Source organism: Chiloscyllium punctatum, chromosome 29 (genome assembly GCF_047496795.1).
Source record: "Chiloscyllium punctatum isolate Juve2018m chromosome 29, sChiPun1.3, whole genome shotgun sequence".
NCBI classification, from domain to species: domain Eukaryota; kingdom Metazoa; phylum Chordata; class Chondrichthyes; order Orectolobiformes; family Hemiscylliidae; genus Chiloscyllium; species Chiloscyllium punctatum.
Window position 1 is genome coordinate 75,177,132 of NC_092767.1, and position 25,492 is coordinate 75,202,623.

At 51.6% G+C, this 25,492-nt stretch overlaps 1 protein-coding gene and 1 pseudogene across 2 annotated transcripts; one reads left to right on the forward strand and one right to left on the reverse strand.

Annotated features, from left to right (window-relative positions):
- The first annotated feature begins 307 nt into the window (after positions 1 to 307).
- coq8b (coenzyme Q8B) lies at positions 308 to 24,489 on the forward strand. Of its 2 annotated transcripts, none has more exons than XM_072549476.1 (15): positions 308 to 426; positions 1,934 to 2,110; positions 3,110 to 3,502; positions 4,251 to 4,317; positions 4,537 to 4,614; positions 5,425 to 5,547; positions 8,728 to 8,813; positions 9,735 to 9,875; positions 11,022 to 11,103; positions 13,773 to 13,866; positions 19,789 to 19,930; positions 20,130 to 20,237; positions 20,524 to 20,589; positions 21,468 to 21,554; positions 23,422 to 24,489. In XM_072549476.1, exons 2-15 carry the CDS (start codon positions 1,934 to 1,936, stop codon positions 23,728 to 23,730), a joined length of 1,953 nt encoding a protein of 650 aa, XP_072405577.1. In that variant the 5' UTR covers positions 308 to 426; the 3' UTR covers positions 23,731 to 24,489. The 2 variants fall into 2 exon arrangements, with proteins under 2 accessions (XP_072405577.1, XP_072405578.1); XM_072549477.1 differs by lacking the exon at positions 308 to 426 and adding an exon at positions 1,457 to 1,478.
- Positions 23,096 to 23,194, reverse strand: LOC140454694 (U6 spliceosomal RNA; annotated as a pseudogene).
- Positions 24,490 to 25,492: the final 1,003 nt, after the last annotated feature.

Here is a 25,492-nt window from a genome sequence, read left to right on the forward strand (position 1 = left end):
AAAGCAGAACCAGTCAGCGGGGGAGGGTTGTCTGAATCCCTGATGCTGATTGGTGAGGAGGAAGTCTATCAGCTGCTGCATAAGCCGTCAGAACTATAGATGTTGATTGGTTAGAAATGCTGTCTATCAGCGGTGGAGAGGCGGGCTGCCTACGTTCTTGATGTCGACTGGTGAAGATAACTGTCTATCAGCTGGGGTGGGGCGGGGTGTCTGAATACCTGATGCCAATTGGTTAGGACAGCTGTCCATCGACTGGGGAGGGGCGGGGTACCAGACCCCTTGATGCTGATTGGTGCAGATGGTTGTCCTTCTGCCCTTCAGAGGTTGGGTTCGGGCAGCGGCTCAGGGAAGTTGTGGGATCCGGGGGGCGGCGAGGCGAGGCCTGGGCGGCGAGGCGAGGCCTGGGCGGCGGGGATCCCGTGATCGGTACATTATCGGAGGCTGGTGCCCCCCCCCCATTCCAGGATCCACCTGAGGGGAGGAGGCGGAGAGACTGAGCCCCACCCCCCACTCTCTCTCCCCTCCCCTTCCCCCCTTGCTCTCTCTTCCCCCCCCCACTCTCTCCCCCCCCCACTCTCTTTCCCCCCCCCACTCTCTTCCCCCCCCCCACTCTCTTCCCCCCCCCACTCTCTCCCCCCCCACTCTCTTTCTCCCCCCCACTCTCTTTCCCCCCCCACTCTCTTTCCCCCCCCACTCTCTTTCCCCCCCACTCTCTCCCCCCCCACTCTCTTTCCCCCCCCACTCTCTTTCCCCCCCCACTCTCTTTCCCCCCCCACTCTCTTTCCCCCCCCCACTCTCTTTCCCCCCCCCACTCTCTTTCCCCCCCCCACTCTCTTTCCCCCCCCCACTCTCTTTCCCCCCCCCACTCTCTTTCCCCCCCCCACTCTCTTTCCCCCCCCCACTCTCTTTCCCCCCCCACTCTCTTTCCCCCCCCACTCTCTTTCCCCCCCCACTCTCTTTCCCCCCCCACTCTCTTTCCCCCCCCACTCTCTTTCCCCCCCACTCTCTTTCCCCCCCCACTCTCTTTCCCCCCCCACTCTCTTTCCCCCCCCCACTCTCTTTCCCCCCCCACTCTCTTTCCCCCCCCCACTCTCTTTCCCCCCCCCACTCTCTTTCCCCCCCCCACTCTCTTTCCCCCCCCACTCTCTTTCCCCCCCCACTCATTCCCCCCCCCCACTCATTCCCCCCCCCCACTCTTTCCCCCCCCACTCTCTTTCCCCCCCCACTCTCTTTCCCCTCCCCCCCACTCTCTTTCGCCCCTCCCCCACTCTCTTTTGCCCCCCCACTCTCTTCCCCCCCCACTATCTCTTTCCCCCCCCCTTCCCTCTCCCCACCCCTTCAGTCTCTCCTCCCAGGCCCCCAGTTACCACCTTCCCCACCCCACCCCACCATTCCCCACTCTCTAACCCAGCATTCCCACCACCCACTGTCTCCCTCGCCCATGCAGAACCCGCTTTCACCCCAACCTATCGCCTCCAGTAAGCACCCACCATGAGCCCTTCCCCATTCAACATTCATCTCAGCCACACCCCCACCCTCACCCTCACCCTCACCCTCACCAGCACGAACCTGCCCATTCGTCTGCTGGGGAGAAAGTGAGGCCTGCAGATGCTGGAGATCAGAGCTGAAAATGTGTTGCTGGAAAAGCGCAGCAGGTCAGGCAGCATCCAAGGACCTGAAGGGCTCGTGCCCGAAACGTCGATTCTCCTGCTCCTTGGATGCTGCCTGACCTGCTGCGCTTTTCCAGCAACACATTCCTCTGCTGTACCTGACATGACCAACCTCTGCCTCCCCAGCACCCAATTCACTCTGCCCCCACCATCTAGACCAGCGTTCGGACCTCCCCAGTTTTGCTCCTGTTGTCTGTGCAGGTTTGGCAATAATTGCCCTTCCTTCCCCCATTTTAATGTGTGCGATATCTATTTCGTTTCAGATGTGGGATGAGCTGGCTAAGGTTTTGTGGGGTGCGGCCCGCGTGGGAAAGGTCTTCACGGAGAAACAGAGTGAGGAGCTGAGGCTGGCTGTTTGTAGTTCGGGGCTGGGGCCTGTTCTGAGGAAGGTCCAAGTTGCTGCAGAGCAATGCGTCAGTTCTCTCTTCGTCCACCGACAGGTAACAGCTTGAACGTGGCAACCTGTCTCTGGGACAGTCAGGAGCCCAAGAGAATTCTTCTTCTAAATATTAAATCTGTCTGCTCCTCGGGACTGTTCACCATGGGGTAGTGGGTCACACTTTAGCGTACGAATGTATGAATCAGGAGAAGTAGGCCACTCGGTCCCTTAAACCTGCTCTGTCAGTAAATCAAATAAAAATTAACTAAATGGGGTGGCACAGTGGTTAGCACTGCTGCCTCACAGCGGTAGGGACCCAGTCTCAGGCGACTGTCTGTGTGGAATTTGCACGTTCTCCCTGTGTCTGCGTGGGTATCCTCCGGGTGCTCTGGTTTCCTCCCACAGTCCAAAGACGTACAGTTTAGGGTGGTTTGGCTGTGCTAAATTACCCCATGGTGTTGTATACCTTGCCTGGAGAGTTTCCTGGGCAGAAGTGGGTCCTGCAGATGCCAGAGATTAGAGTCAAGATTAGAGTGGTGCTGGAAAAGCACAGCAGGTCAGGCAGCCTCTGAGGGAGCAGGAAAAAGCCCTTCGTCAGAAAGTACTTCTGTTGTTTCACCGAGATGACTGATGGTGATGCTATGTAAATGCAATTATTTTGTGGGTCATATCAAGGCACGGTGGCACAGTGGTTAGACCTGCTGCCTCACAGCACCAGAGACCCGGGTTCAATTCCCGCCTCAGGCGACTGACTGTGTGGAGTTTGCACGTTCTCCCTGTGTCTGCGTGGGTTTCCTCCGGGTGCTCCGGTTTCCTCCCACAGTCCAAAGATGTGCAGGCCAGGTGAATTGGCCATGCTAAATTGCCCGTAGTGTTAGGGTAGATGTAGGGGTATGGGTGGATTACGCTTCGGCGGGGCAGTGTGGACTTGTTGGGCCGAAGGGCCTGTTTCCACACTGTAAGTAATCTAATCTAATCTAATGAGTGACCCAGAAGTGTTGGGTTTGCGAGACGGAGGATGGGTACCCGATGTGCTTTTTTTTTTGCTCTTGTCTTTCAGAGAGGAGTGCGAGCGTTCAAAGAGCGTCCTCCATTTGGTGGAGAAAATGAGGCCTCTCGATGGAACCTCGCCTCCGAGATGGCTCCAGAATATTCCGGCAACACGATGGGGAGAGGGAGCCAGGAGGCAGCTGACGCCCGGATGGCCGAGGGTTCCTCACTGAGCGCAGAGGGAGGAGGGCAGCCGAACCTGGTCCGTCCGACAACGAGTGGATTTGGGGGCGGCCCCGGCAGGGCCCCCCTCTTCACCCCCGCGGGCCCTGGGCTGGGGCTGACCAGGGGCTTCCATGACGAGGCCTCGGTGCGGGGTCTGACCCCTGAGGACATCGCCAAGGCCAGGAACACAAAGCCGAGCAGAGTGAAGTGCAGCCAATCCAAAGGCCCCAGACAAACAGTGAGAGCATCATCCAACAGGTGGACGCGATAGCAGCAGGAGCAGGAGGAGGAGGAGGAGGCAGAGGCGTGCTCTTCCCTCATCCAACCCGGCTGTGTTTCAATCACTAACCACACAACACCAGGGTACAGTCCGACAGGTTTATGTGGAAGCACTAGCTTTCGGAGCGCTGCTCCTTCATCAGGTGGTTGTGAAGCAGGACCATAAGACACAGCATTTATAGCAAACGATTACGGTGTCATGCAACTGAAATGATACATTGAACAAACCTGGATTGTTGTTAAACCTTTCATCTTTTTTATAAAACCTTAAGTTATCTCGAGAATGTAACTTAAAAGAAGTTCTGGGATTTACATATAAATGAAACCTGCAACCCATTCTAAAAGATGAAAGACTTAACAACAATCTAGATTTGTTCAACGTTTCGTTTCAGTTGCATGACACCGTAATCTTTTGCTATAAATTGTGTCATATGATCCTGTCCCACAGCTACCTGAAGGAGCTTCTGAAAGCTTCCAAATAGACCTGTTGAACTGTAACCTGGTGTTGTGTGGGTTTTAACTTTGTCCACCCCAGTCCAACACCAGCTTCTCCACATTAATGAATAATGACAGTGTGTCCCAAGAAGGAATTCGACCTGTGGATTGACCTTCACAAGGAAAGGGACTGGTGATGGAGAAAATCCAATCAAAGATGTGTGCCCAGTGGGAGAAGCTTTTGACTGTTCCATTTTCTTTCCTGTTCCTAGATAAGTGAGCGAGCCCGTGAAAGGACAGTGCCCTCCTCACGAATCAGCCGCTTGGCGAACTTTGGAGGTAAGGCCGCTTGCACTCGGTGGGATTTAGCCCGTGTTCCCCAGGGCTTTAGCTTGGTTCCTCTGGATTGCTCACCCTGTGACCGAACCACTAGAACACAATCTCCCCATCGGCTTTCAGCCACAGGGCAGGATAATGTTTGGACAGCAGTGCACCCCCCCCCCCTCCAAACGCACTTGTTACGAGGGGAGTATTGAGTAACAGTGTTTCCTTTGGCAGGTTTAGCGGTGGGCCTTGGTATTGGTGCGTTGGCAGAAGTGGCCAAAAAGTCAGTGACTGGAAACCAGACGTCAAAAGGTGCGAGCTCAGCATTTGAACTTTTTGTCCGAATAGTTCTTGGGTAATGCAGTTGAGAATGAAGTTTTCTTCGCTCTCTGTCGCTCGCGCTCTATCTACATGTCGTTCTCGCTTGCTCTATTTCTCTCTGTCGTGCTCTCTCGCTTGCACTCTCACCGTCACTTCTTTGTCTCTCTCATTTTCTCTTTTTGTCTCTCTCTCTCTCTCTCTCTCTCTCTCTCTCTCTCTCTTTTTTTTTCTTTCTTGCTCTCTCTCTCTTCTGTATCATTCCCTCACTGCCCTCGCACAGGGTGGCACAGCTCATGCGTGATATGTGGCTTAATTCCATATACCTACCATTGGTTAATATCCCTTAATTCGTCTGCTTTACAGAAATTTATCTCTGTCAGATTTAAGCTAACAACTGATCCCAGCATCCACTGCAGTTTGTGGAAGCGTGTTCCAAATCTCTACCACCCTTTTCACCTAAAAGTGCTTCTGAACGTCTCTGTGGTACAGTCTGGTTCTAATTCTAGAGTCAGGTAGCACGGAAACAGACCTTCAAACCAACCAGTCCATGCTGACCACGTTCCCAAACGAAACTAGTCCCACTTAACTGCATTTGGCCCATATCCCTCCAAACCTTTCTTATTCACGTACTTATCCAAATGTCTTTTAAATGTTAAAAATCGCACAACACCAGGTTTATTTGGAAGCACTAACTTTCCTGACTTAGTGCAGGTGGTTAGAGTTAGAGTTAGACTGAATTCACAGATGTTTTAGTCATTCTGTACTGTTATAATACTTCAATCCTTGCTGGTTTCAACACAGACCACAAAGGATTACTGGACTCCAACCCCTTCCTATCGGAGGCTAATGCTGAACGCATCGTGGATACACTGTGCAAGGTGCGAGGGGCAGCTCTGAAGATCGGGCAGATGCTTAGCATTCAAGGTATGTTTTCCCACTGCGCTGACCCCTTCCTTCTCACTGACAGCCCCAGTCTCTGTCGAAACACTCGGTGTGTCTCTCTCCTGCCAGCCCAGCTTTGCTCCAAGGGCAATGGGTTCTTCCTCCATTCTCTGGGTGTAGGTAAATGGCAAGCCAGGCCTTTATCATCCATCCTGTTTCCCTTTTGAGAATGTTTCTAAGCTTCTCTCGTTTACTCGTATGACATTTTCAGAAGTTGTTTAATATTTGTGGTTTCTGAGTTGGCAATTTTAAACATTTTGTAGCATTTTTCTAAGAGTTTCTGTCATGGTTAACTTTCTTTTAACGCAGCTGCAGTCTTTGTAATGATGGTTTCTCATGGTGTGTGGAGTTCTGTAATCATGAGCTAGTAATAGCAGAGGAAGTCCTCTCTTGGACCCTTTCCCTTTTATTCTCTAATCCTCTGTGTCCGTCTCCCAGTCCCCGCCCAATCCTTTCACTCGCATCTGACGTTTTACATCTCTAACTTACCCCCCCCGCCCCCCCCTCCCCCCCCCCCCCCCACCTCCACCAGATCAGATGAGAGGTTATTGGCCAGAAATGTTATCTTGTTTCTCTTGTTACAGATGATGCGTTTGGTACGCTTTCCTTTATTGGTCAGAGAATTGAGTCCAGGAGTTGGGAGGTCATGTTGCGGCTGTACAGGACGTTGGTTAGGCCACTGTTGGAATATTGCGTGCAATTCTGGTCTCCTTCCTATTGGAAAGATGTTGTGAAACTTGGAAGGGTTCAAAAATAATTTACAAGGATGTTGCCAGGGTTGGAGGATTTGAGCTACAGGGAGAGGCTGAACAGGCTGGGGCTGTTTTCCCTGGAGCGTCGGAGGCTGAGGGGTGACCTTATAGAGGTTTACAAAATTTATGATGGGCATGGATAGGATAGATAGACAAAGTCTTTTTCCTGGGGTGTGGGAGTCCAGAACTAGAGGGCATAGGTTTAGGGTGAGAGGGGCAATGTTTTTAGAGTGGTGAGTATATAGAATGAGCTGCCAGAGGAAGTGGTGGAGGCTGGTACAATTGCAACATTTAAAAGGCATCTGGATGGGTATATGAATAGGAAGGGTTTGGAGGGATATGGGCTGGGTGCTGGCAGGTGGGACTAGATTGGGTTGGGATATCTGGTCGGCATGGACGGGTTGGGCCCAGTTATCAGAACTCTCTTGTGAGGATTTCATCTCTCTCAATAACCCCACCCGGGACGGAGACTGAAACCATTGTACCCTATTTCTGGTGCAGCAGATCACTTGTGTTCTTAGCCCAAGTTCCACACAGATACGCTGGGCCAATATCTCCAGGACATTCCCACCCCCCCCCCCACCCCCGTGTCCATAGGATTTCCCCAGGCTGCTCCAGCCTCCTCCACATTTCAAAGGTGAGCAGGTTTAGTGGGTTGGCTGTGGGAAACGCAGCGTTACAGGGATTGGGTGGGCCTGGGTGGATGCTTGTCGGTGGGTTGGTGTGGACTTGATGGGCTGAATGGCCTCTTTCCGCACTGTAGGGATTGTATGGTTCCAAGGCTCCCAGTAAGTCCTCTCCTACTCTGCAGGTAACTACCCCCCACTACAGGATCTGCTGTCAAGTATGTTGTCACCAAAAGGCCGATAGTGTTGACGTTGTGAATGTGTTGAACTCCGGTGTTGGGTCCTGAAGGCTAAACGGAAAACGAAGGGCTGTTCCTGCACTGCACTTCACTGGAACACTTTAGCAGGCCCACAACAGAAATGTTTGCAGTGGAGAGCGGTGGTGTCTTGAATCAGGAAGCAGCTGGAAATTTGGGATGCTTCCTGGGGCAAAATGGTCACCCAGTCTGTATTTGATCTCGCCAGTGCAGAGAAGACCAGATCGTGACCACCGTCATCTTTGGGGATGTTACAAGAAATTGGTGTAGCAGAGTCAGGCCTTTTAAGGGGAAAGGTTGAAAGAAAGGCCTGCATTGACATAGCGACTATCATGTCCTCAGCACAACCCAAAACTCTTCTCTGCCAATGAAGTCCTTCTGAAGCTCAGTCACTGATTTAATGAGCGTATGTTAGGGGCTAGGAGAAAGTGAGGACTGCAGATGCTGGAGATCAGAGTCGAGAGTGGGATGCTGGAAAAGCACAGCAGGTCAGGCAGCATCCCAGGAGCAGGAGGATGGACGTTTCAGGTAAAAGCCCTGATGAAGGGCTTTTGCCCAAAACATTGATTCTCCTGCTCCTCGGATGCTGCCTGACCTGCTGCGCTTTTCCAGCACCCCATTCTCGACAATGTCAGGGATACCCTTTTATTCAAAGGGTCAATGAAGTTTTCCATCTTTGGCCCATCGTAATAGAAGTGTGCAGCACCCTCTCTCTCAGAAAAGCAGTAGACATTAGTTCAGTTAGTAATATCAAGTCTGAGACTGTTTTTGTCATGCCTCGTGCATGTTCAGTAGAAGTGACTTGCAGGTCATTCTGCTATAACGCGTGTTTTGTGAACGCGAATTCGCTGCAATGCGACTTGGGGACACTTTGTAAAGTGCGAGCGTTTTAAAACATGTTGGCTGTAACACAGTTACATCGGCAACACTTCAAGCACTGTTTCTAAAGAGCAATTTTTGTTTTCTCTCTCTCTCTCTCTCTCTCTCTCTCTCTATAATGAGGGGTTGGCCAACAATGCAACCATGGTGTTACAGAAGAACTGACTGTACGTTTACGGACAGTCAGTACACCCACTTTCTGCAAACCAAAGGCATAGGTTTAAGCCATGCATCTTTGTGAATTACCTGAGAGCTTGGGAAGCTAGTGGTTCCCCATTGCTTTCTGGATGGCATTATGTAAGCCATTCAAAATATCCTCGCTAACCAATCAGAAGCACCCTTTTCCCCTTGTGGGATAAATTGTTGCGATTGGGCGAAATGCAAGAATGCCAAATTTTAATCAACGAGTCCAAGGTGGAAGATGTAACAACAGGTCTCTCGTGTGTTTCTCTCGTGGGTTGATGAAGGGGCTTGATGCCAGGGAGGGCAAATGGAGTCAAGATGCTGAAGAGTATCGTGGTGCAGGCTTGAGGGGCTGAATGGACTCTTTGGTTTTCCTATATCCCAGTATGTGTGCTGAAGAGTGTTTCAAACTCTCGGCACTGACTATGTTCAGAGAATCACTCTCCATTTTCTTTCTCCATGCAGACAGCAGTTTCATCAACCCGCAGCTCCAGAAGATATTTGAGCGGGTGCGGCAGAGTGCAGACTTTATGCCAGCCTGGCAGACAATGGTGAGTGCTCTCAAGGCAGCTCAAGGCCTCCCCTCCTCTTCCACTACCCTCCACTGACTGCACCTTCCTGTTAGATATTTCCTAACATTCTCTATGATGTCAGTGACCGCACTTCGAGAGTATCTAGTTGGGAGAGAAACTGCCCTCTGTTCATCAGGAAAGGTTGCTCCGGTAATTGACCGCCCCGAGCTCTCCTTAAACACTCTGTTTGCTTAGACTCTGCTGTAAATTCAAACATTGCTGCTGGCATTTGACGATTTTGATGAGTTGCTGCAATGCATCTTTGAGGTGGTACTAACTGGCACCACATCCACTCCCTCCACTACCAATCAGGCGGGGGCTGCTTTGTCCTGGATGGTGTTGAGCTTCTTGAGTGTTTGTTGGAGCTGCCCCCCATCCAGGGGCAAGTGGGGAGTATTCCCTCACACTCCTGACTAGTGCCTTGTAGATGGTGGATGGGATGTGGGGAGTCAGGAGGTGAGTTAGCTCAGAGTGAGACTAGGGAGATGATATGATATTGCTGGATTAGTCATTCAGAGGCTCAGGCTAATGCTCTGGGGCAGGGGGTCAAATCTCATCATGGCAGATAGTGGAATGTAAGGTTAGTTTCACAGTCACAGTGATGGTGACAGTCATCAATTGTCTTAAATTCCTATTTAGTTCATTCGGGGAGAAATCTGCTGTCCTTACTCAGTCTGGACCACATGTGACTCCAGACCCGCAGCAATGTGGTTGACTCTTGATTGTCTCACTGGGTCATTTCTGAGGGCAATTAAGGATGGGCAGCAGCCAGTGTGTCCCACGAACAAAGTATGGGAAACATAAAGGGAGAAAGTCCACGTGGGTCACAGCTGGAGGGTGTGGGCTGAGATAGGGCTCTCTGTGAATGGAGTGAACCGGGTGTGCCGTTGTCTTCCTCAGAAAGTGCTGGATGAGGAGCTGGGACCACACTGGCGGGAGAAGCTGGCAGAGTTTGAGGAAAAACCATTTGCTGCTGCTTCCATTGGTCAGGTGCATCATGGAGAGCTTCAGGATGGCAGGGAGGTGGCCATTAAAATCCAGGTGGGCCGCTGCTCTCTCCTCCAAACAGCTGACCCATCGTGTGGAGCCTTCCCGGGCCCCGTGCCCATAACCCCACCTCCCGTCCCAGTGCCCGTTACCCCCCTGTCCCAGTGTCATTAATCCCCCATCCCAGTGCCATTACCCCTGTCCCCATGCCCGTTACTCCCCCCCACCCCCACCCCCCCACCCATCCCAGTGCCAGTTACCCTGGCAGCATCGCCTCTGCTGTGACCAGCTGATTCCATCCAGAGTTGAGATCTAACCTTCCCAGTCACCCACATGGACCCATTGCATGGTTGCGAAAAACAGAAATTGCTGGAAAAGTTCAGCAGGTCTGGTAGCATCTGTGGAGAGCGAAATCGGAGTTAACCTGACTGGTTTGAGTGACCCTTCCTCGGAATGTTAACTCTGTTTCTCTCTCCCCAGAGTTAACACGCTGCGGAAGGGTCACACAAACCCAAAAGGTTAACTCTGATTTCTCTCCAGACCTGCTGAGCTTTTCCAGCAATTTCTGTTTTTGTTTCTGATCTACAGCACCCACAGTTCTCTTGGTTTTTATTATGTTCCTCGCTCTGTTGTATTAGCCTGTGCACTTTGTATGGTGTGATCTACATGTACTGCATGCAAAACAAAGCTTTTCACTGTACCTAGGTACATGTGACAATAATAAACCAAATTCAAACCATATTGCTGACCATTGCCTCCCTTCTATTCTGCCTGCTCCCCTTGTACACTGCCTATTCCTCACATCCAAAACTCCATCCTCAATCGTTCCCTAATCTTCCCTCCCACTTCCCGCCCTCACTCCATGATTGCTGCTTGTTTTCCTCCCCCGTCCCACTGTTGCGGATCAGGATCTAATCCACATTCCCCCTCGTGAACCTAGTTACTGACAACATCTTAACATCTCCACACACCCCCCCCACCCCCCCCCCCCCCACCCCCACCAACGTTGCTGTCTCTTCTTTAATCTAAGTGATCGGAATTGTTAGCCTTAATTAACGGGGACCGGGGATGCAGTTCCACATGTGGCTGTAAGATACCAGACTCCCCCTGTGCTCGGCAAGAGAGAAGGGTTTGGGATTAAGGTGCTGTGTCGCGGGGGTGTGTTTGTGTTTGACTGTTTGCTCTGTTTGGTGCCACCAGTACCCAGGGATAGCGCGCAGCATCAAGAGTGACGTGGAGAATCTGCTGTCTCTGTTGAAAATGAGCATCTCGCTGCCAGAAGGTAAAACAGAATTATTACAGCGCCTAAGGAGACCATTTGGCCCATCACAGGTGAACCAGCTCTCAGGATGAACAGCTCATTTAGTTCCATTCTCACACCTTCCCCTGTAACGCTGCTCATTGTTCTTTGTTAGATAACTTCCTCTTGAATGCCTCAACAAAGTTTCCTTAAACCAGCTGGTGGCCGCCATGCTGTGGTACCGGCTGGTCACTTTGGTCCCTCCTCCTGGCTTTGTCGCTGACATCCAGAGAACGTTGGTCGACTTCTTCTGGGACAAAAAGATGCACTGGGTCGCCGCGCAGGTTCTGAGTCTCCCTATCGAGGAGGGCGGTCAGTCGCTGGTGTGCGTCCGCACCCAGGTCGCGACGTTCCGCCTTCAGACCTTGCGGCGATACCTTTACGTCGAGCCTCCTCCTAGGTGGTGCGTCCTGGCGACGTATTTTTTCCGCCAGGTGCGTAACCTCAACTACGACACGCAGCTCCTGTTCGTCGACCGTGACGGTTTGGAGGTCGCCCTCAAGGTGCTGCCTGTCTTTTACCAGGACCTGATCACTGTCTGGAACATGGTCGAATCGCGTCGCGCCTACCCTCCGGCTGGAGTAGCGGCTGTCGTCAGGGAGCCGTTGCTCAGGAATCCGCACCTCCGTACTCGCGGGTTCGAGTGGCTGTCGGAGGGGAGGGCCGTGGCGGCGAGGGCGACCAGGGTCGGGGACGTGCTGGGTGCCGGGGGCCTGGGCTGGACGCTGCCGCAGGACATAGCGAGCAGGGCAGCGGTAGACGTCCGGTACGTGGCCACCGCCATCCGACGCCTTAAAACGGCGGTGCTCGGACCCGACGTAGTGCACCGGTTGGAGGACGCTCAGGTGTGCGGTGGGATCCCGTCCGCGCTCACCCCGGCCCGGACGGAATTTCACATTGGCCCCAAGGTCCCGTACTTCCCGCGGGAGCCTGTGCCCCACAACCTGAGCCGCCTCCGGAATTTTAATTTTGTCCCCTTCAGGGATATAAAAAGGAAGGCCCTGTATCGACTGCTGCTGCACACCGTCCACCTCTTCTCCCTCATCCACCGTCCGGACACGCCTTGGCGTGCCCATTTGCCACCGGGCGGTGGAGATCCCCAGTGGAGGGCTCTCTACGCGGGAGTCCTCCCCCTTTCTCTCGGAGATCTGGGGTGGAGGGTGCTGCACGCAGCAGTCCCCTGCAACCGCAGATTGCGGTGGTTCACGGACTCCCAGCCCAACTGCTTGTTCTGTGGCGCTGTGGAGTCCGTGGACCATGTATATATTGGGTGTGGGCGTTTGCACTCCCTTTTTGATTTTCTCAAAAACCTTCTCCTCTTCTTTTGGCTGCACTTCAGTCCCACGCTCCTGATCTTCGGGCACCCGGTACGGAGGAGGGAGGGCAGGTCCGAGGACCTCCTCGTGGGTCTGCTCCTGGGCCTGGCCAAACTGGCCATCAACAGGTCCAGGCAGCGGACCGTGGAGGGGGTCGTTAGGGCCGACTGCCTGCCCCTCTTCCGGGGTTACGTTAGAGCCCGGGTGTCCTTGGAGAAGGAGCACGCGGTGTCCACCGACACCCTGGAGTCGTTCAGGGAGAGGTGGGCGCCGCAGGGAGTGGAGTGCATCATTTCTCCCTCCAACTCTATTTTGATTTAGTCCCTACCCTCCCCTTCACTGTTTTGCTCACACAGCATTGCCCTGTGGTTTGAAGGGCAGTGCTTGTCACTGGCCACTCGGGTGTCTTTCCTATCTTCCTGGTGGTGGAAATTGAATAAAGATCTGTGCACTTTGTGTCTTTCACTGTGTCTCACATCTACACGCAAAAAAAAAAGAAGAAAAGAAAAAAAAAAGAAAAGAAAAAAAAAACAAACAAAGTTTCCTTCCACCACCCACAGCACAGTGGCTCAGTGGTTAGCACTGCTGCCTCAAAGCACCAGGGACCCGGGTTCGATTCCAGCCTCGAGCATCTGCCTGTGTGGAGTTTGTATATTCTCCCTGTGTCTGCCTCCGGGTGCTCCGATTTCCTCCCACAGCCCAAAGATGTGCAGGTTACAGTGGATTGGCCATGCTAAATTGCCCATTAGCCATCAGGGATGTGTAGGTTACGTGTGTTACTCGGGTAAATGTAAAGTCATAGGGTAGGGGAATGGGTCTGGGTGGGATACTCCTCAGACGGTCGGTATAGACTTGGTGGGCCGAAGGGCCTGTTTTCACACTGTAGGGATGTTTTTGGATTCTATTGTAATGATCCAGACCTACCTAGCTTTGTGGGAAACTCCTTCTTGCATCTTTTCCCAGTTACTTTAAATCTGTACCCTTTTATAATTGATCCTTTCACAATGGGAATGGTTTCTCCCCCTGTATTCTGCCTAAACCCCTCATCGTTGGGAATGGTTTCTCCCCCTGTATTCTGCCCGGACCCCTCATGGTTGGGAATGGTTTCTCCCTCTGTATTCTGCCCTGACCCCTCATCGTTGGGAATGGTTTCTCCCCCTGTATTCTGCCTAAACCCCTCATCGTTGGGAATGGTTTCTCCCTCTGTATTCTGCCCGGACCCCTCATGGTTGGGAATAGACAAGGCCCTTTGCACTGTTGATGTGAGCTGGCCCTAGGCTTTGGGAACAGGAGGAGCTGCAATGCCTACAATCTCTTCCTCTCTTTTCCCTGCAGGCCTGTTTGCCGAGAGCGGGATTGTGGTCCTGAAGCGGGAGCTGGAATGGGAATGTGACTACATACGGGAGGCAGCCTGTGCCAAGAAGTTCAGGTAGGATGGCCTTGACATTCTCATCCTTCCCCACGTGAGATCACGGAGAGGCTAATCTGTTGGCTTGGGATTGGTTGAGGGTATTCGAAGCAAAATCTCTGGGTTTAATCAAGTTACAAATTGAATGTTGCCATGGGAGAATTGATGGACCAGAGAGATGGACATTGAAGGGCACTTATCATCCCTGACAGCTACCTCCACAGTTGGAGAAACTGCAGTAGATTGTTGCTTCGTCTGTAAAGACCCAATTGCAAGGTGACAACCCACCTTTTGTTGGATGAGCAAGTTGGTATTGCTAGTGGCCTTTGGCGGATGTGAGTCATAGAGACGTACAGCACGGAAACAGACCCTTCGGTCCAACTTGTCCATGCTGATCAGATGTCCTAAATTAATCTAGTCCCATTTACCAGCACTTGACCCATAATCCTCTATTCACATACCCATCCAGATGCCTTTTAAATGTTGTACCAGCCTCCACCACTTCCTCTGGAAGCTCATTCCATCATTCCATACACGCCCCCATCCTCTACGTGGTGAGCATTTTGTGGCAAAAGATGACAATGGAGCTGAGAGAGTGCAGAAACTCCACACAGCACAGCTTGGTGGCCAAAGCCTGCAACTACACCGTGACTGTTGACATAGGAAAGTTGAGTGGGAAATGTTGACAGTTTTTATTCTCATCAAGGTTTATCTTTGTAAACTATGTTGCAACTCCCCCCACCCCACAAACGCCCCCTAGAGATTACAGATTAAAAAGGGAGGGGGAGTGTTAAGCAAGCGCTCAATGATTCACATATTTTCTCATGAATTTAAATGCAACTTGGTATCCCCATGGTGCTGGTTATGTCTTTTTCCTTGCTTTGCTGAGTATTCCAGCTTGAATTCCTTGACGTTTTAAACCATTAACCTCCGTGCTCCTGTTGATGCAGAATCATCAGTCTGTGAAATTGGAGCAAGTAAAACCAATGGGATAAGAATTAAAAACTACCACAAGAAATGGGAGTAGGCCATTCGGCCCGTCGAGCCTGCTCTGCCATTAAGTAGGATCACAGCAGATCCCACGTTCCTTGTGTCCACTTTCCTGCCCTTTCCCTGTAACCCTTGATGCCCCAACTGATCAGGAATCTCTTGATCCCAGCCTTAAATGCGCACAAGCACTTTGCCCCCACAGCTCTCTGTGACAAGGAGATCGAAAGACACTTAACCCTCTGAGAGAAGAAGTTTCTCCCCATCTCTGTGTTAAATTGGTGCCCCTTTATTCTGAGACTATGCCCTTTGGTCCTAGACCCTTCCATGAGGATTCTAAAGGGGCTTAACAGGGTATTTACACATTAAAGATCGTGACTGAATATAAAAAAAACTTCACTGAGATCACCTTTCATTCTTATAAACTCCAGTGAGCAGAGTGCCACCTTGTTTAGCCATTGGTTATAAGACGATCCCCCTTCACAAGGGACTATCCTTCACAAGGCACTATTCTTGTGAACATTCTCTGAACTGCCTCCAGTGGAGTGGTACCTTCCCTTAAGGGAACCAGAGCTGCTCACAGTACTCCAGCTACGGTCTCACTAGCACCTTGTACAGTTGCAGCAAGACCAGGTGATCATGGATCTGAAGTGAACCAAAACAGGAAATGCTGGAGCAACTCAGCAGGTCTGGCGGCATCTTTGAAGTGGAAGTGCCGGTGTTGGACTGGGCTGGACAAAGTTAAAAATCACACAACGCCAGGTTATAGTCCAACAGGTTTATTTGGCAGTACCAGCTTTCGGAGTGCTGCTCCTTCATCAGATAGCTACCTGAAGAAGGAGCAGCACTCCGAAAGCTGGTACTGCCAAATAAACCTGTTGGACTATAACCTGGCGTTGTGTGATTTTTTTTTAAAAACAGCATCTTTTGAAGAGATGGGTGCAGGGGCTGTAATTCAGTCCTCCACCACTTGGTGACACCGTTTCCTCATGAATCATTGCTGTGGTTTATTGGGCTTGACTCTGACCATTGTGGGAAATACTTTCAAAACAATCCTTTTCTTCCTTATCGCTCTGCTGTCTATATTCTGTCTGTATTGACGCGTCACCCTTGCACTTGCTGAGTTACCACTCTGGATAGTGACTGGGCTTGTAATCTAGAGGTTCAGGTTAATATTGTCAGGAAATCCCATCGTGCTACCTGTTAAGGTCTACATTCATCGATGACTCTGGAATTGGGAGCTCATCCTCAGTGATGGTGAGCATGAAGCTGCCCTCGATTATTGTTCAGTCACATCTTTAGGGAAGGAAATCTGCCATCCCTAACCTGGTCTGACCCACGTGACTCCAGACCAGCCGCGGTGTCGTTGATGCTTACTTGCTATTTGAAATGACCGAGCAAGCCAGTCGCAATTAAGGAGGGACAACAGATGCTGGGGATGATTCCATCACATTCCTGAACTGGGATTGAAAAATGTGTTGCTGGAAAAGCGCAGCAGGTCAGGCAGCATCCAAGGAGCAGGAGAATCGACGTTTCGGGCATAAGCCCTTCTTCAGGAATGAGGAGGGTGTGCCAAGCAGGCTAAGATAAAAGGTAGGGAGGAGGGACTTGGGGGAGGGGCGTTGGGAATGCGATAGGTGGAAGGAGGTTAAGGTGAAGGTGATAGGCCGGAGAGGGGGTGGGGGCGGAGAGGTCGGGAAGAAGATTGCAGGTCAAGAAGGCGGTGCTGAGTCCGAGGGTTGGGACTGAGAAAAGGTGGGGGGAAGGGAAATGAGGAAGCTGGAGAAATCTGCATTCATCCCTTGTGGTTGGTGGGTTCCTAAGCGGAAGATGAGGCTCTCTTCCTCCAGCCGTCGTGTTGCCATGGTCTGGCGATGGAGGAGGCCAAGGACCTGCATGTCCTTGGCGGAGTGGGAGGGGGAGTTAAAGTGTTCATCCATAGGGCGGTTGGGTTGGTTGGTGCGGGTGTCCCAGGGGTGTTCTCTGAAACGTTCCGCAAGTAGGCGGCCTCTCTCCCCAATGTAGAGGAGGCCACATCGGGTGCAGCGGATGCAGTAAATGATGTGTGTGGAGGTGCAGGTGAATTTGTGACAGATATGGAAGGATCCCTTGGGGCCTTGGAGGGAAGTGAGGGGGGAGTGTGGGCACAAGTTTTGCATTTCTTGCGGTTGCAGGGGAAGGTGCTGAGAGTGGAGGTTGGTTTGGTGGGGGGGGTGTGGATCTGACGAGGGAGTCGCGGAGGGAGTGGTCTTTCCGGAACGCTGATAGGGGAGGAGAGGGAAATATATCCCTGGTGGTGGGGTCTGTTTGGAGGTGGCGGAAATGACGAAGGATGATAACGATATATCTGGAGATTGGTGGGGTGGTAGGTGAGGGCCAGTGGGGTTCTGTCCTGGTGGTGATTGGAGGGCGGGGTTAAAGGGCGGAGGAGCGGTAAGTGGAGGAGATGCGGTGGAGAGCATCGTCAACCACGTCTGAGGGGAAATTTGCGGTCTTTGAAGAAGGAGGCCATCTGGGTTGTTCGGTATTGGAATTGGTCCTCCTGGGAGCAGATGCAGCAGAGGCGAAGGAATTGGGGAATATGGGATGGTGTTTTTGCAAGGGGCAGGATGGGAGGAGGTGTAATCTAGGTAGCTGTGGGAGTCGGTCGGTTTATAGTAAATGTCCATGTTGAGTCAGTCGCCCGAGATAGAAATGGAGAGGTCTAGGAAGGGGAGGGAGGAGTCTGAGATGGACTAGGTAAATTTTGAGGTCGGGATGGAAGGTGTTAGTTAAGTGGATGAACTGTTCAACCTCCTCGTGGGAGCACAAGGTAGCGCCAATACAGTCATTGATGTAGCGGACATCTGCTCCCAGGCGGACCAATTCCAATACCGAACAACCCAGATGGCCTCCTTCTTCAAAGACCGCAATTTCCCCTCAGATGTGGTTGACGATGCTCTCCACCGCATCTCCTCCATTTCCTGCTCCTCTGCCCTTTAACCCCGCCCCTCCAATCGCCACCAGGACAGAACCCCACTGGTCCTCACCTACCACCCCACCAACCTCCAGATACATTGTATCATCCTTCGTCATTTCCGCCACCTCCAAACAGACCCCACCACCAGGGATATATTTTATTTCCCTCCCTTCCCCTATCAGCGTTCCGGAGAGACCACTCCCTCCGCGACTCCCTCGTCAGATCTACACCACCCCCACCAACCCAACCTCCACTCTCAGCACCTTCCCCTGCAACCGCAAGAAATGCAAAACTTGTGTCCACACTCCCCCCTCACTTCCCTCCAAGGCCCCAAGGGATCCTTCCATATCTGTCACAAATTCACCTGCAGCTCCACACACATCATTTACTGCATCCGCTGCACCCGATGTGGCCTCCTATACATTGGGGAGACAGGCCGCCTACTTGCGGAATGTTTCAGAGAACACCTCTGGGACACCCGCACCAACCAACCCAACCGCCCTATGGATGAACACTTTAACTCCCCCTCCCACTCCGCCAAGGACATGCAGGTCCTTGGCCTCCTCCATCGCCAGACCATGGCAACACGACACCTGGAGGAAGAGCGCCTCATCTTCCGCCTAGGAACCGTCCAACCACAAGGGATGAATGCAGATTTCTCCAGCTTCCTCATTTCCCCTCCCCCTACCTTTTCTCAGTCCCAACCCTCGAACTCAGCACCACCTTCTTGACCTGCAATCTTCTTCCCAACCTCTCCGCCCCCACCCCCTCTCCAGCTTATCACCCTCACCTTAACTTCCTTCCACCTATCGCATTCCCAACGCCCCTCCCCAAGTCCCTCCTCCCTACCTTTTATCTTAGCCTGCTTGGCACATCCTCCTCATTCCTGAAGAAGGGCTTATGCCCGAAACGTCAATTCTCCTACTCCTTGGATGCTGCCTGACCTGCTGCGCTTTTCCAGCAACACATTTTTCAGCGCTGATCTCCAGCATCTGCAGTCCTCACTTTCTCCATTCCTGACTGGGGCCTTGTAGATGATGGACAGGCTTTGGAGAGACGGGAGGAGAGTTACTTGCTGCAGGATTCCCAGCCTCTGAGCTGCTGTTGTATCTGCTGTGTTGATGTGATGGGTTTAAAAACCAGCCAGAATGGTGTGGGATATCTGTTGCCCTTCCTGCAGGGGGATCTTTGACAGTCCCATGAGGTGGGGGCGCAGGGGATGGCTGTGACAGTGCAGCACTCCCTCACTTGGTACTGCACTGGAAGGGGCATCCTGGACTTTGTGCCTCCTTCTCTGTGGTGAGACTGGAGCCTGCAACCTGCCTGACTCTGGGTTGAGAGTGTAGCTCTGAGCCACGGCTGACACCTCAGCGAAATGTCTTTGTGCAAAATGGAGCAGAACGCTAGCCCCTGATTTGGAGAAAGTTCAGCACAGCCTGTCCCTGACACCAAGGTGGTAATGTCCCAGGTTGGGCACTTTCTTTAGGGGTGGCACACAGCACCAGGGACCTAGGTTTGATTCCACCCTCCGGCGACTGTCTGTGTGGAGTTTGTACATTCTCCCCGTGTCTGTGTGGGTTTCCTCCGGTGCTCCGGTTTCCTCCCACAGTCCAAAAATGTGCTGGTTAGGGTGGGTTACCCATGAAGGATGTGGGGTTACAGAGGGTGACAGAGTTAGGTCTGGATGGTATGCTCTTTTGAAGGCCATTGCAGACTTTATGGGCTGAATGGCCTGTCTCCCACTGTAGGGATTCTGAGAGTTAGGTCAGGCAGGAGTACGTTTGCTGTTCCTGTTACACACTTTGTCCTGTCGAGAAGCTGAGCTGCTGCAGCTCCAGGTGGTGCTGGGTTATGGTGACCAGTGTGCTGCTGGTCTCAGTCTGACGTTGCAACCGATTGCCTGGGGCCACTCTGGTCTCTCCACGTCCTGTTCAAGGAGCAGCGCGAGAGCTCTTGTGCTTGAATCTAATCTGCAGCCTATTGTCCGGCCCCAACAGGGAGCTCCTGAAGGGCGATCCTTTCTTCAGTGTTCCCGAGGTCATCGATGAGCTCACCACAAAACGGATTCTCACTGCGGAGTTAGTGACTGGCGTGCCCCTGGATAAGTGTGACAGTCTAGACCAGAACACTCGGAATAAGGTTTGTATGCAGACTGTTTACAGACTCTCTGTACCCTGACCCCTCTGTCTGTCTCCCTCCCACACTCCTCCTCCTTGTTCTTAAGTAAGGCTCAGGCCAGCTCTCTGAGTGGGGCCACAGGAGGTGGGAGGGAACGCAGTTTATAATTTCTTGATTGTCAAATCCTTCTTTTGGTGAAACCTCTGAGATGCTTTTCCAGATCTGTTCGAACATCCTGGAACTGTGCCTCCGGGAAGTGTTTGAGTTCAGGTTCATGCAGACTGATCCGAACTGGTCCAACTTCTTCTTTGATGAGGAGAAGCAGAAGGTGGGTGACCTTTAACCCCACCCCCTTCCTACCCCCCTTTTCCCCTATCCTTCCTCCCCCCATCCGCCTTCATATTTGCAAGTTAAGATGGTGTGGGGGCTCGGTGGGGAACTTTAGGAAGTACTTGTGTTTGTGTGTATCGGCTCCCTGTGTGTTTTGGGACGGTGAGGGTGATGTCTGTATCAGCTCCCTGTGTGTTTCGGGACGGTGAGGGTGATGGGTTTGGAATGTGCCACCGAAGGAACCTTGGCCGAGATGCTACAACGATTTGCTTCTTGTCCGTCAGGTGACACTGTTGGACTTCGGAGCAAGTCGAGAGTTTGGTAAAGAATTCACAGACAACTACATTGAGGTACGTGAGACATTTCAATTCCTTCCTGCAGGGAGCTGAAATGCAGTAGTGACTCCATTAGCAGCGCTCGGCTCAGTGGGATATTTGTGGCGATGACTGACTGTTCAGTACCCAGCCACCTTTGTTTCACAATAACTCAGCAGCAGCAGCATTATATCGGAGTCCAGAGTCTCACTCCAGGGAATAAGCCACAGACATTGTAAATACCATTCTCAAGTTGCAACCAGTTTGCACACAGCAAGCTCCCACGTGTGGTCACAACCAGGTCGCCCCTTTTTTTTTCACCCTTCACAGTTAAATGAGGCGTTTATATTGTGAGGGCACGGTAGGGTAAACAGCCCCAAGGTCTTTTCCCCAGGGTAGGGGATTTGGAACTAGAGGCAATAGGGCTAAGGAGAGTGGGGACAGATTTAAAAGGGATCTAAGGGGCAACTTTTTCACAAAGAGGGGGGTGTGTGAATGGAATGAGCTGCCAGAGGAAATGGTGGAGGCTGGTACAATTACAACATTGAAAAGACGTCTGGATGGGTATATGAATAGGAAGGGTTTGGAGGGATATGGGCCGGGTTCAGACAGATGGGACTTGATTGATTTAGGATATCTGGTCGGCATGGATGAGTTTGACTGAAGGATCTGTTTCCGTGCTGTACAGCTCTATGACTCTGACTGACTGATAAATATTGACCAGTGCGTGAGGAAGAACTCAGTATATTGATCACCTAAATTGTGTTATGTGGCTTTTTACATCTTGACTCTGAGCTCCAGCACCTGCAGCCCTCACTTTTGCTCTCAGCCCCCAAGCAGGAATGCTCAGAAACGATCATTGCCACTTCTAATTTCTTTTTTTTCTCTGTGATGCACGGTACCTTTTCCTGCAGGTTGTCCGAGCAGCTGCAGACGGCGACCGAGACAAAGTGTTACAGAAGTCCCGAGACTTGAAGTTCCTCACCGGCTACGAGACCAAGGCAAGTCCATAGGGGGGAGTGCGGAACCTTCGATCTCAAGCCGGGCCCTCCAGGGGCAGATCTCAGGGGAGCACTTCCTCTCCCGCCGGGCAAACCTTCCTGCTAAGGTTCCGCGCACAGCGTATTGACACTGACGCAGCAGTGCATTCTGGAATTGGAGGTTGGCGCATGGGAAGGGGAAAGAATAGTCAGGAAAAGCCCAGGACACTGGGGGCTCTGCAAGAGGTTAACTGAAAACTTCAAGTCTGAGTTTGACAGATGTTTGTTCGCCGAGGCCACTGAGGTGGGGGAATAGAGTTGAGATAGAAATCAGCCATGATGCCAACAAATGGCAGAACCCTTTAAAAGGGCTAATTAACTACACCCTGCTTTCTTCTTCGTAACCTGTTTAAAAATTATTATTTCGTCGGCCGTGGGCAGTGTTTGCTGCCTGTTCTGGGTTGTCCTCAAAGATGGTGGTAAGCTCTTGTCTTACGTTGAAATGGAGAAAACAGTTGGCTCTTCGGCCCATCGAGCCTGTTCCCCCATTTAATACAATCATGGCTGATCATCCAGTTCAGTCCTGTGTTCCCACTTTCTACCCCCCCCCCCCCCCAGGTGCCCTTTGATCCCTTTTGCCCTGAGACCTCCTCCTCGAAAAAGTTCGACGTTTGGCTTCAACTGCTTTCTGTGGGAGGGATCTCCACAGGCTCCCCCACCCTCCAGGTGAACAAATGTCTTGAAACGCTGCGGTTCAAGTGCTGCTTGGAGCTCTGAAGGAGGGAGTGACCCAGTGACACCGAAGGAAAAGCCATGTATTTCCAACTCGGGATGGTGAGGGGCTCCGAGGGGAACGTGCAGGGGGTGGTGTTCCCATGTACCTGCTGCCCTTGTCCTTCTCGATGGTGGAGGCAGCAGGTTTGGGGAGGTGCTGTCCAAAGAGCCTCCTGAGTTGCTGCAATGCAACCTGTAAACCCTGTTGCCTATCCATGCTGGTGGAGGAAGATGGAAAAGTGGTGGATGTGATGCCAATCAAGTGAGGTGCTTTGTCCTTGATGGTGTCGAACTCTCGGGGATGTTTCAGGTAGTAGTGAAGCGAGGATGGTGATGTGATTAGCTTCTTAGTGTGGGTGACTGGATGGGTGAATTGCTGAGGTTCGGCAGACTTATTGATCTGGTACATTAGGCCATATTCCGGCAGTTATACTGGAGGGAGGCCGAAGTCAGGTTATAGTCCAACAGGTTTGTTTAGAATAGAATCCCTACAGTGTGGAAACAGGCCGTCTGAAGAGTAACCCACCCAGACCCATTCCCTGACCCTATTACCCTGCATTTACTCCTGATTTACACATCCCTGGACACTACGGGGCAATTTTCCATGGCTAATCCACCCTAACATGCACATCTGTGGACTGTGGGAGGAAACCGGAGCACCCGGAGGAAGCCCACGCAGACACTGGGAGACTGTGCAAACTCCACACAGACAGTTGCCTGAGGCTCGAATCGAACCTGGGCCCCTGGCACTGGGCAGCAGCGCTAACCACTGAGCCACCATTTTTAAAAAAAAAATGAAACGTTTCACGAATTTGCGTGTCATCCTTGCACAGGGGCCATGCTGTCGTTCCAGTTTTAGCATATGGGCTGCCGACTTGTGAAATCACAAGCTTTCGGAGCGCTGTTCAAGGACTTCACCTGACGAAGGAGCAGCGCTCCAAAACCTTGCAATATCAAGTGAACCTGTTAGACTCTAACCTGACGTTGTGTGACTTCTGACCTTGTCCACTCCAGTCCAACACCGGCTCCTCCACATCCGGCTTGGAGGGGATGTGAGTTTCCCCCATGCCTCTGACTGTTCTGATGGAGCTGGGTTTGCTTGGCTGTTTTTCAGGTGTTTGAGGATGCTCATGTGGACGCAGTCATGACACTGGGGGAGGCGTTTGCTCAGCCAGAATCCTTTGACTTTGGAAGACAGGACACCACCCGGCGCATCCAGAGCCTGATCCCGGTGATGCTGAAGCACCGCCTGACACCTCCCCCTGAGGAATCCTACTCCCTCCATCGCAAAATGGCCGGCTCCTTCCTCATCTGCTCCCGCCTGCAAGCCGTCATCCCTTGCAAGGAGATGTTCGACCAGGTCTACGCCAGGTATTTTAACCAGGACCATCAGGAGCTGGTTAAGATGCAGCAACGTAAATAGTCCCGATCACGTCGTACCAGGATTGACCCGTGATCACAGAACCGTCTGTGACCGTTCTTCCGGTGTAACATTTTATAACCAGGTGCTAACGCACATGGTCTTATCTGTCTGTGGGATATGAATGACCGTTTGGTGTTACAGACCCTGAGCACCGCTGAGAAAAAAACCCACGGTCCTTCTACTCATCAGGACACTTCGCAAGAATGCCAATTTTTGGGGGTTGACATTTTTACACTGTATTAGAAAAGGAATGCTGATTGATTGGCACGTGGACTCCAATTAGTGGAGGTGTGTCCTTGGAGAATGCACCAGTAAAATGGTTGACTGACAGTTAACTGCCAAGATTTATTTAAAGTTAAACCAGGTGCGGAGGGAACTGATTACATCAGAGTAGCAGCGTCTGACAGCTCCATCCCTGATGGGTTGGTGATCTTTGTTTCCCATCCCACATCCACTCCTTCTGATCAAATATTTGCTTAAAACCGCAGTTACCAAAATCAGCCTCAGCAACATCTTTCTGATCTCTCTGTGCTCAGTCTGTTTTGGTATCTCCGAGTACACCATGCTGATGAACTGTCGCTCTCTCTGTCTCTTTTTTTAAAAGTCATTTGGGTGAGAGATCACTGGAGCGTTTGAACGGTTGGAAAGTTGGATCATTTCACCAGTCAGCCCATGTGTCAACGTGAGAGTATTTTCTTTCAAAAAAAAAATAAAGAAAATGCATAATGTTTACCTAATAAATGGGGCAGTTGCCATCTGTCTTGGAGTCGGTTAGCTCAGTTGGCTGGTTTGCAGTGCGCAGTGATGTCAGCGGTCCCGGGTATAATCCCTGCATTCGCTGAAGGACCCATCTTCACACCTGTTCATCTTGACTCAGGACAAAAGCAAATCACTGCAGATGCTGGAATCTGAAACCAAAAGAGAAAATGCTGGAAAATCTCAGCAGGTCTGGCAGCATCTATAAGGAGAGGAAAGAGCTGACAAAGGGTCAGTTAGACTCGAAACATCAGCTCTTCTCTCTCCTTTAGAGATGCTGCCAGACCTGCTGAGATTTTCCAGCATTTTCTCTTTTGACTCAGGATAAACTCAACACTAGTCCATCTATCTCTGACAAAGCAGCTCACGGTCCTCTGAGACTATAACAGCTTTCACCATCTGAGAGTCATCCAGCACAGAAACAGAATACAGAGACCTGGATAAAGTGAACATGGAGAAGATGTTTCCATGGACAGAAGAGACTAGGACCCGAGGGCACAACCTCAGGGTGAAGGGATAACCCTGAGGGGAGGAGGAACTTCTTTAGCCAGAGGGTGGGGAATCTGTGAAACTCCTTGTGCAGGTCAAGTCATGGAGTGTTTTTAAGGGCAGAGATTATTGATTAGTAAAGGAGAAGGCAGGAGAATGGGATTGAGAAATGTACCAGCCATGATTGAATGACTGAGCAGATTTGATGGGCCAAATGGCCTCATTCTGCTCCTATATCTTGTGGTCTAAGGTCAAAATACAGCTGTCGCTTTGTACACAGCAGGATCCCAGAAACAACTGGATTGCCTAATTCTGAATAACGCACTGGAGTTGTTGCATCCATTCAAGAGGGCACACGGTGCCTTGCTTTAATCTTTCATCTGAAAGGCTGGATCTCCTGACAGAGCAGCGCTACCCCAGAGAGCTGTCATTGGACATAGTTACATCAGAGATTGATACGGTTTTAGGTACCGTGATGATTCAGGAACATGGGGAAGTGGATTTCTGGCAGAAGATC

Excerpts from the sequence above, each read along its gene's own strand:
- coq8b (XM_072549476.1), top strand. The coding sequence starts at position 1,934 with ATGTGGGATGAGCTGGCTAAGGTTTTGTGGGGTGCGGCCCGCGTGGGA. Across the intron at positions 19,931-20,129 it reads ACCAGAACACTCGGAATAAG|ATCTGTTCGAACATCCTGGA; the intron begins GTTTGTATGCAG and ends ATGCTTTTCCAG. Across the intron at positions 20,238-20,523 it reads TTGATGAGGAGAAGCAGAAG|GTGACACTGTTGGACTTCGG; the intron begins GTGGGTGACCTT and ends CTTGTCCGTCAG.